This window comes from Eimeria acervulina, genomic scaffold (genome assembly GCF_000499425.1).
Source record: "Eimeria acervulina Houghton genomic scaffold, Eah_scaff699, whole genome shotgun sequence".
Lineage (NCBI taxonomy): Eukaryota > Apicomplexa > Conoidasida > Eucoccidiorida > Eimeriidae > Eimeria > Eimeria acervulina.
In genome coordinates this window covers 6640-17416 of record NW_013549648.1, presented here as the reverse complement: position 1 = coordinate 17416, position 10777 = coordinate 6640, and the positions used below count along the sequence as shown (strand labels likewise).

Here is a 10777-nt window from a genome sequence, read left to right as displayed (position 1 = left end):
ATATATATATATATATATATATATATATAGTTGTCTCGTTATCATTTGTTGTACATACCCTCGTCTGGCTTGAGGGTTCGGTCAGCAGACTTAGGGTTTAGGGTTTAGGGTTTGGAGGTGAACGATTATTCACTTAGGGTTTAGGGTTTAGGGTTTAGGGTTTAGGGTTTAGGGTTTAGAGGCGCGTCTCTTTTTCACTGCTAGGAGCGAGAAGGAAAATGCTGGGTTTAGGGTTTAGGGTTTAGGGTTTGGCTTCTTTTAAAGGGTTTCCTACGCTAAACCCTAAACCCTAAACCCTAAACCCTAAATGAAATTCCTCGTAAACAGCTGTGTAGCCAAACCCTAAACCCTAAACCCTAAACCCTAGACTTTAAACCCACAGCCCTGGAGGAGCTGCACGTATCCGTCTTAGTCATAACAACATAAGGGGGTGTTGCTGATTGTGAAGATCTTGTTGTTGCTGCCGCTGATGCTCGTGCATGCATGCAAACAGCAGCGGCAGCAACAGCAGCAGCAACAGCAGCAGCAGCAACAGCAGCAGCAGCACAACCTGTAATATATTTGCAGTTGCTGCAGCTGCTTGCCTAACTAAGCAAGGCCCTAGAGAAGAAAGCAGCAGATTTTATTAATAAAATTAATTATAATATATTTTAATTTAACAATTATATTGAAGTTTAGCTGTTATGAGTTGCGCATACACCGCAGCAGTGTACAGACACGGTGAGAGTAGTGCTGCTCTATGTTTCTTTAAAAGTAGATAAATAATTTTATTTATTTTAAATTAATTCTTCATAAAATTTAAATAAATAATCTGTCCTTCGATTATTGCTGCTGCTGCCGCTGCAACAACTACAAACAAGGCTCCGCTTCAGCAGCAGCAGCAGCAGCAGAGGTGCAGCAGCAGCAGGAGCAGCAGCAGCAGCATCAGCAGCAGCACTCGGGTGTTTTCATCTACAAACCTCTTATTTTCTGTGTATAGACTTTGTTATTGAGTATTATATTATTAAGAGATTGCTGCTGCTCTTACATTTAGCTGGTGGATATAAGGCTGCTGCTACAGCAGCTTTGCTGCTGCTGCTCCTTTTACTTAAATACCGAGTTGCAGCTGCAGCAGCAGCAGCTGCTGCTGCTGCTGCTACTGCTGCTGCTGTGTTTGTTTGTCTTTTCTGTTAGGGCCCCCTGCTGCAGTCGTTATTTGTTAATTTATATTTTATTTATTTACTTTTATCTCTGTCTCCTTCTTCATCTTCTCTCTCTCCTTCATCAAGGTGTACATACACCACAATCTCTCTCTTTAAACCCCCCAGGGGGCCCCCGCTGCTGTTTAAGGAGGCCTCTTATAGAGCTTTAAGAGAAGTGCTGCTGCAGCTGTCTCTATCTGTAGATTATTCAGTGCTGTCTGCGAGCTGTACGTACACCTCGCTGTGTCGCACTCCTGCTGCTGCTGTTGCTGCTCCTGCTGCTGTTGCTGCTCCTGTTGCTGCTGCTGTTGAGGCTGCTCTCTCCCGTTCCTCTATGCGCTGACGGTGCGGCTCCTTATGGAAGCAGACAGCAGCGCAGCAGCAGCAGCAGGAGCAGCAGCAGCAGCACCAGCAGCAGGAGCAGCAGCAGCAGCAGCAGCAGAAGGAGCAGCAGCAGCAGAGATGCGGCCCCTTACACTTGAAGACGAAAGAGACGGGGGGGGCGTCGCCTCGCACCCTAGCAGCACCAGCAGCAGCAGCAGCGGCAGCAGCAACAGCAGCAGCAGCAACAGCAGGCAGCGCTGCAGCAGCCTTGATGGCCGCTACTGGCAGGTCGCGAACGGAAGAGAAGCAGAAGGAAGGCGACGCTCACGCAGACAGCAGCAGCAGCAGCAGCAGCAGCAGCAGCAGCAGGATGCTGAGGGGGTCTCTGCCTCCGAGGGCCCCAGCACCCCTGATGATGTTTCAGTAAGCAGCAGAAGCAGAAGAACACAGCAGCAGCAGCAGCAGCAGCAGCAGCAGCAGCAGCAGCAGCAGCAGCAGCAGCAGCAGCAACAGCAACAGCAGCTGATGAGGCAGAGGAGCCGCAGCACTGGACGGTGCGACCTAAGGGCTTCGGAATCTGATCGCGAGCAGCAGCAGCAGCAGCAGCAGCAGAAGCCGCAGCAGCAACCGAAGCAGCAGCAGCAGCAGCAGCAGCAGCAGCAGCAGCAAACAGAAGAGCCACGGGGCCTCCAGCGCTCGCTGCGGGTAAGACTTCCCCCCAAAAGATTAGCAGAGGAAGGGCTTGCTGCAGCAGAGCAGCAGCAGCGACGCCAGCAGCAGCAGCAGCAGCAGACAGCAGAAGCTGAAGATCGATCCCGCACTCGAAGCGCCCGACTGCAGCAGCAGCAGCAACAGCAGCAGCAGCAACAACAGCAGCAGCAGCAGCAGCAGCAGCAAGGGACGCAGCGCCCCCTCTCCCTTCGCCTACAGGCGCTGCGATCCCGGCAGCCGCAGCAGCAGCAGCAGCAGCAGAAAGATGATGAAGAGGAGGAGCAGCAGCAGGAGCAGCAGCAGCAGCAGCAGGAAGACGAGGGAGATGATGAAGAAGATGAATCCACAGCAGCAGCAGCAGCAGCAGCAGCAGGTACCCGATACAGCTTGCGAGCGAAGCGTCATAAGAAAGAAGTTTTTCATGCTGATATCCTTGCAAAGAAAAGCTATAAGCCTTTATCTGCTGCTGCTGCTGCAGCAGCAGCAGCAGCAGGAAGGAGACCGCGAGACAGCAGCATGGGGGACACAGCAGCAGCGCTGGCTGACGGTGATAACAGCACAGAAGAAGCAGAAGCAGCAGCAGCAGCAGCAGCAGAAGGAGACAGCAGCAAAAACGGCTTCAGCGATTCAGAGTACGATTTGCTGCTGTCGGATGGTGAGGCAGCAGCAGCAGCAGCAGCAGCATCAGCAGCAGCAGCGGCAGCCGCCGAAGCCGCAGCAGCAGGAGCTGCTGCTGCCTCAGCAGCAGCAGCAGCAGCAGCAGGAGGTGCTGCTGCTGCAGCTAAACGAAGAGGGGGCCCCGGGAGGCCTCGCCTCCATCCCTTGGGGCTAAGAAGCAGCAGCAGCAGCACTTATACTGTGCCGCTTCCTGCTGCGCTGCAAGATGTTAAACAAAAAATATTTAGAGATCCTAAGCTTGTTGAATTTGCTCTACCCTTCATGTAATCCTACACCCTGCTGCTGCTGCTGCTGCTGTTGCTGCTGTTGCTGCTGCTGTTGCTGTTGCTGTCGTTGCTGTTGTGGATGCTGCTGTGGATACTGATGCTTCTGTTTCTGCTGCTGTTGCTGTGGGTGCTGCTGCTGTGCTGCTGCTGTTTCTGTTTCTTTTGCTGCTGCTGTTGCTGTTGCTGCTGCTGCTGCAGTGGGTGTAGTGCTTGCAGCTGGATTATTATTATAATTTTTTAGTCTTAAGGAGTACTGAATTATATATTTAATTTAATTATTTGACTATTTAATTTTATTTGTTTTGCTGCCTTCAGCCATTTCTATTTACCCGTGCTGCTCCTCAGCAGCAAAAGACAGCAGCAGCGGGGTGCAGCATATACAGAACTTTATCTCAGCAGCAAAACTTCATTTCAAGAACAAATGCTGCTGCTGCAGCAGCTGCACCAGCAGCAGCAGCAGCAGCAAGTGCAGCAGCAACAAGGCTTGGAAGACATGCAGCAGCAGGAGCAGCAGCAGGAGCAGCAGCAGGAGCAGCAGCAGCAGCAGGATGGCGACAGCAGCGACAGCAGCGAGGAAGCTGACACAGCAGCAGCTGACTCTAATGCAACAGCAGGAACATCAGCAGCACCAGCAGCAGCAGCATCAGGGAAGCTGTCGCTTCCTGGAGGAGCACCAGCGACAACAGCAGCAGCAGCAGCAGCAGCAGCAGCAGCAGCAGCAGCAGCAAGGAAACCAGGAAGAAGGGGCCCCCGCCGCAGGTTTAGAAGAGGAGGTTCTGTTGCTTTACCTCGCACAGCTCCTCCTTTAGTATCATACAGCAGACAGCAATTTCTAACATCTGCTGCTGCTGCTGCTGCAGCAGCAGCAGCAGCAGCAGCCGGAGGAGCAGGAGCAGCAGGAGCAGCAGCAGCAGCAGCAGCAGCAGCAGATAATGAGGGTAGAGGGAGGGTGTTCTGCGGCTTTGATTCTGATAATCGCGTAGAGTTGTTTGCGCCTCTATCTCTAAACATATTCAATAAAAGAACAGATAACTGCATGCTGTCGCTGCCTCCTTACACTGGGGGCCCCTGGGGCCCCCTCATAGCAGAAGGAAGACCAGCAGAGCTTCTTTTTGACGATATACTGCTCAATAAGCATCAAAGAACAACTTTATTACGAGTAAACCCTAAACCCTAAACCCTAAACCCTAAGGGCTAGTAGCATCAAAGAACGACTTCATTACGACTACACACTAAACACTAAACCCTAAACAAACAAACCTGAACCCCTAAACCCTAATTAGACAAACCCTAGACTGGAAACCATAAACTAAACCCTAAACCCTAAACCCTAAACCCTAAAATCCCCCAGGTCAAAAGGCGTAAACCCTAAACCCTAAAGAAGGAGAGTAGAATACTAAACAGACAAACCCTAAGCGTTTTAAACCCTAAACCCTAACACAAACCACTAAACGACAAACCCTAATGAGACAGATACACAGACGGGGTTTGGGCCTTCTCGCCTGTAGGGTTTAGGGTTTAGGGTTTAGGGTTTAGGGTTTGATCGGGTTGCGCTCAGGGTCTTTCTCTGTCAGCAGCACGCCTCTGGGCTTCTGCTGCTGCTGCTAGAGAAGCATCAGATGTCGCTCTTGCTGTTGCTGCTACCAACAGCCCCGAGTTCTGGGGTGCTTCGCCTGCTGCTGCTGCTGCTGCTGCTTGTAGCAGCAGCAGCTGTTGCAGCAGCAGCTGCAGTAGCGGTTGCAGCAAGTGGAGCAGCTCGAGCAGCAGCAATGGCTGCTGCTGCTGCTGCACAACAGAGAATACCTACCGCCAGGTGCGGCGCCGCCTTGCTGCTTCTTTCTGCGGTCTGGAGCAGCAGCTGCAGCAGCTGCTGCTGCTGCTGCCTCCTTCAGCGTTGCTGCAGGGGGGGTTGCCTCATAGGAGGCCCAGAGTAAGGGGGGCTTTGAAGGGGCCTGAGGAGGGCTCAGCAGCAGCAGCAGCAGCAGCAGCAGCAGCAGCAGCAAGTCCTGCAGCTGTTGCAGCTGCAGCAACGTCAACGACTGCAGCAGCAGCAACAGCAGCAACAGCAGCAGAAGGGCAGCAGCAAGCAGAAGGCTCCACGCTTTTTTTTAACTCGCAGACATTTGGGGTGTACGGTGCTCAGGAGGGATTTGCTGCTGCTGCTGCTGCAGCTCCAACAGCAGCAGCAGCAGCAGCAGATCCAGCAGCAGCAACAGGGTGGAAGAAGCCTGCTGCTTCTTGGCTGCTGCTGCACCGTCTTGCTGCTGAGGGGGGTTCTACTTTGCCTAGGGGCCCCGCCTGGCGCGTTGCTTGGGGAGAAGCAGAAGCAGCAGCAGCAGCTGCTGCTGCTGCTGCTGCTGGTCCTGACGGTGATGCAGCTGCAAGCACAGGAGCAGGGGAAAAGTCAGCAGCAGCAGCAGCAGCAGCAGCAGCAGCAGCAGCAGGTGGTTTGCGCGAATGGCAGCAACAGCGGCTACAGGAGAAGCAGCAGCTGCTGCCGCCACTGCCTGCAACAGCAGCAGCAGCAGCAGCACCAGGAGGAGGAGGAGGAGCAGCAGCAGCAGCAGGAGACTGCGCATTTGTTTTATCAGCAGATTACCTCGAAATATATAATTCAATCTGGGAGGGGAGAGGGGCCTACTTGGTTCCTTCACTGCAGCAGCACACAGCCAAAGTTTGCTGCTGGCTTGACGAGCAGCAGCAGCGCAAGCGCAGCAGAGAAGAAGCACTCGCTGCTGCTGCTTCTGCTGCTGCGGCGGCTGCTGCTGCTGCCAACGCAGACGCAGCTGCGCCGGCGACAGCATCAGGCGCAGCAGCAACAAGCGCAGCAGCAGCAGCAGCAGCAGCAGCAGCAGCAGCAAAGAAGAAGAGCCTCGCCTTCAAGGGGCCCCCCCTCCCTAAGCGCCCCGACCCAGAGCATTTTGTCTCTGCTCTGTGGAGCCCGTCGCGTCAGCAGCAGCAGCAGCAGCAGCAGCAGCAGCAGCAGAACAAGCAGGTGCAGGGGAGCTCAAAGAAGCGGAAGCTGCTGCAACAGCAGCAGGGGCTGAAACAGCCTATGCAGCCGCAGCAGCAGCAGCAGCAGCAGCAGCAGCAACAGCAGCAGCAGCAGCAGCAAGGGGAACTTCCCTCCGCCAGCTCGCATTCTGCTGCTGGGTGCACGAAGACGCCTGGGGAGCAGCAGCAGCAGCAGCAACAGCAGCAGCAGCAGCAGCAACTGCAGCAACAGCAGCAGCAGCAGGCCGACTCCGATGCTACTGGAGCTCCCAGTAGCCCCGCGCCATCTTCTCAAGCAGGGGCTGCTGCAGCAGCAGCAGCAGCTCCAGCAGCAGCAGCAGGAGCAACAGCAACAGCAGCAGCAACTGCAGCAGCAGCAGCAACAGCGAAGAAGTCGCCATTTGCCCAGGTGGATGCGCTGCTGCAGCTGTTACGTGCTGAGCGTGCATGCATAGCAGCAGCAGCAGGTCCTGCTGCTGCTGCTGCTGATCCTGGTGCAGCAGGAGCAGCAACAGCAACAGCAGCAGCAGCACCAGAGGAGCAGCAACTGTCTATTGATGTTGTGAGGCTTCTCTCATGGCGACTACGCAAGGAAGTTGCTGCTGCTGCTCAGCTGCCTGAGTGCGGCAAACGAAAATTAAATACAAGAGTAAAAGAGATTGCTGCTGAGTTTGCTGCTGCTGCTGCTGCTCTAGCAAGCGGCAGCAGCACATCTGACGACGTGGCTGCTGCAGCTACCGACAGCAGCAACTCCAATACACTGCTGCAGCAGCAGCAAGAACAAGGCGATGCAGCATCAGCATCAGCAGCTGCTGCTGCTGCCAGCGAGGCCCCTTCCCCTCCTGCAGCAGCAGCAGCAGCAGCAGCAGCAGCACCTGCTGCTGCTGCTGAAGGAGGAAGCCGCCCCCGGCGAGTCGCTGCGGGGTCGCGTATGGCTGGGTTTGTTACACTCCTCAAAAGAGGGGCCTCCCTCGGTGAGCACCTGCTGCTGCTGCTGCTGCTGCTGCTTATTCTGCTGCTGCTGCTGCTGCTGCTTATTCTGCTGCTGCTGCTTATTCTGCTGCTGCTGCTTATTCTGGTGGTGGTGTTGCTGCTTATTCTGCTGCTGCTGCTGCTATTTTGCTGATTCCGGTGTTGCTGCTGTTCTTGCTAGTACTGCTGCTGCTGCTGATCTTGCTACTGCTGCTGCTGTTGCTGATCTTGCTACTGCTGCTGCTGCTCCAGTTTTCTGTTGCCTCTTTTGCTGCTGCTGGCATTGCTGCTGCTGCTGTTGATGTTGCTGCTGCTGCCGATTTTGTGTGTATGCGCACAGACCCGGCTGCTGTGCCTGGAGAGGAGGCGTTGGCTGCTGCTGCTGCTGCCGCAGCAGCAGCAGCAGCAGCACAAGATGCTTCGCTGACAGCATCTCCAACACCAAGTTGTGCAGCAAATTCATCGGGGGGTGTATGCACAGCAACAGCACAGCAGCAGCAGCAGCAGCAGCAGCAGCAGCTGCGCGCGGTTGTTGCGGCGGAGTTGCTGCAGCAGGTTACTGCTGATGGTAGGGAAGGAGCGACTGCAGCAGCAGCAGCAGCAGCAGCACCTCTAGACTCGCTGCAGCGCGTGCTGCAGCAGCTGCCTCTAAACGAAGCAGCAGCAAGGCTGGGTGTACACCGCAGCACTTTAGCGCGGTGGGGTCGTATGTGGTCTCTTAAACAGCCGCAGCCGCAGCAGCAGCAGCAGCAGCAACAGCAACAGCAGCAGCGGAGTAGCGCAGCGGTCGTACCTTCGCAGACCGATGCAGCTGCAGCACCAGCAGCAGCAGCAGCAGCAGCAACCGCAGAATAGTGCTGCTGCTGCGCGTGCTGGACCTGCTATAGCAGTGAGAGAAGCAGCAGCGGCAGCAGTAGCAGCAGCAGCAATCGAGCAGCAACGCCATCGACTGCATATTAGCTAATGCAGCAGCAGCAGCAGAAGCAGCAGCACTTCGCTAAGTTGTTTGTATATTAACGCCCCCCGCTGCTGCTGCTAGAACGAGCACAGCAGCAGCGGCAGCAGCAGCAGCAGCAGCAGCAGCAGCAGCAGCAGAGATTGCTTGTGCTGCTGCTCGCTCTTTGCTACATCTGCCGCTTATTAACGAACCCGAAGTAGACATTTAGGGTTTAGAGTTTTAATAGAAGGGTTTAGGGTTTCTACCTGCTCTAGGGTTTATAGTTTAGGGTTGAGGGTTTGCAACCTTCTTAGGGTTTAGGGTTTAGGGTTTACAGCCCCTGTAGGCTTTAGGGTTTAGGGTTTACACCCTTTTTAGGGCTTACGGTTTAGGGTATGGAGCCCTCTTAGGGTTTAGGGTTTAGGGGTTTTAGGGTTTAGGGTTTGTCTTGTTAAGACAGCAGCTGCAGCTGGAGCGAACGAGGCAGCAACTGTTTCTTCTTCGTAATCTAAACCCTAAACCCTAAACCCTAATTTCTTATATATGCTGCTGTTCAGAGAATTCGGGGGGTTTAGGGTTTCAAAGCCTAGACCCTAAGCCACCTCCGTCCTAGGGTTTAGGGTTTAGTGTTTATAGTGTTTAGGGCTTAGAGCTTATTGTTGAGGCTTTAGTGTTTAGGGTTTAGGGTTTAAAGTTTATTGTTGAGGCTTTAGTGTTTAGGGTTTAGGGTTTGGTGCTTTAGGGATTTGCTGCCGCCTTTTGCCGTCTATGTCTAGGGCGTTTAGGGTTTAGGGTTTAGGGTTTAGGGTTTAGATGCATTGAGGGTTTAGGGGTTTCGTTGGGGGTTTAGGGAAGATGATGGCTTAGGGTTTAGGGTTTAATGTTAAGTGCTTAGCCTTTAGAAGGTAGGTAGGGTTTTAGGGTTTTAGGGTTTAGGGTTTAGGGTTTTCTCCTAAGGAATAGGGGTTGGCTTTAAGGCAGTAACGGTTTAGGGTTTAGGGTTTAGGGTTTAGGGTTTAGGGTTTTAGGGATATTATATATTACGCTCTAGTATTTAGGGCTTAGGGTTTTAGGGCTTAAAGGGTTAGGTTTTAGGGCTTCTAGGGTTTAGGGTTTCTAGGGTTTAGGGTTTACGGCTTAGGGTTTAGGGTTTAGAGGCCCCGATCATAAGTGCATGCCTTTGTATCATTTTTGTCTCCGAGTGTATATTATTTTGTGTTTTTCTTCTTAATTAAATAAAATAAACAAAAAATAAATTATTAAAACATTTATAACTCAACAGCTTTCGTTTGTTGCTGTTTTATCTCCCTATACACCCCAGCCCCTGCAGCCTAAACCCTAAACCCTAAACCCTAAACCCTAAAATCTCGCACGAATCTGTAGACCCTAATTGAGGGTTTAGGGTTTAGAAGGGCATCGCATTTATCATTTCTCCTGCCTCCTTCTAAACCCCCGATTTATACGTTCGTACATCTCGACTTAGGGTTTAGAGTTTAGGGTTTAGGGTTTAGGGTATAGGGTTATGGAGGGGTTCTCTTCCACCTCCGAGCCCCATGAGGCTTACGAAGTAAACTACGCCCCTCATATTCCTCTAGAGAGTGAGGCAGATGTAGAAGCAGCTCAGCAGCAGCAGCTGCTGCTGCAGCAGCAGCAGCAGCAGCAGCAACAGCAGCTGCGGCAGCAGCAGGGAGCAGCAGCAGCAGAAACAGCAAAGGCACTTCGCGCATTACAATTGGGAGCGGACGCTGCAGCAGAAAAGTAGGATATGAGAATTGCTGCTGCTTCTGTTGCTGCTGCTGCTGCTGCTGCTGCTGTTGCTGCTGCTGTTGTTGCTGCTGCAGTAGCAGCAGCTTATTGTTGTGCGTGTCTTTGTGTGTTATTGCTGCTGCAGCAACAGCCGCACTGAGTCTCTGCTGCAGCAGAGTGAAGCAGCAGCAGCAGAAGGGGCTCAGCTTGCTGCTGCTGCTACAGAGTTAAGAGAAGCACTTACGGTATGCCTATTCTTCTGTCTCTCTTTGTTTTTCTTTGTTTTTCTTCTCTTTATTTAAATATATAAATATATAAATATATAAATATATATATTTATTTATATATTTATTTAAATCTTTTGTCTATTATATTTATTTATTTATTTATTTATTTTATATCTGCGGTTTTCATTTATATTTTTTTCTGTCTTTCTTCTACCGCTTCACTTATATATATATCTATACATATATACATATATATTGTATATATATACTTAATTATTTATTTATTTATCTACTTATTTATTTATTTATTTATATATTTTATTTATATATTTTATATAAAGGGGTATATAGAGAGGGATAAATAAAAATAGAAGTCTGCTTTGTTTGTTTTTGTTTGTTTGTTTTTGTTGTTTTATATTTTATATTTTATTTATTTTGTTTTTACCTAAATTAATTAATTTACTTAATTTATTTAGTTTAATTAATTTAATTAATTTAATTAAGTTTATTTTATTGATTCAAACCCTAAACCCTTAACCCTAAACCCTAAACCCTTAGACTATATGAGTTAATTAACATTATTAACAAATAATTAAATATTTAACTTTATTTTATTTATTTATTTATTTATTTATTTATTTATCTGTTTTTCGCTTATTTATTTGTCTCTTCATATATATATAGATGTATATTTATTTATTTTATTTTATTTATTTATATATATATATATATATATATATT

The 10777-nt window shown here is 50.7% G+C and overlaps 2 protein-coding genes across 2 annotated transcripts; both read left to right on the top strand.

Moving 5' to 3' along the window:
* Nucleotides 1-1538: 1538 nt before the first annotated feature.
* EAH_00046750 (hypothetical protein, conserved) lies at nucleotides 1539-7981 on the top strand (the record flags this gene model as incomplete). The annotated part of the gene is made up of 4 exons (XM_013394659.1): nucleotides 1539-3157; nucleotides 3476-4139; nucleotides 4719-7128; nucleotides 7467-7981. The coding sequence occupies 4 exons, from the start codon at nucleotides 1539-1541 to the stop codon at nucleotides 7979-7981; spliced, it is 5208 nt and encodes a 1735-aa protein (XP_013250113.1).
* A 1604-nt stretch (nucleotides 7982-9585) lies between these two features.
* EAH_00046740 (hypothetical protein) lies at nucleotides 9586-9825 on the top strand (the record flags this gene model as incomplete). Its single annotated transcript, XM_013394658.1, has 1 exon — nucleotides 9586-9825. The coding sequence occupies one exon, from the start codon at nucleotides 9586-9588 to the stop codon at nucleotides 9823-9825; it is 240 nt and encodes a 79-aa protein (XP_013250112.1).
* Between the last annotated feature and the right edge of the window lie 952 nt (nucleotides 9826-10777).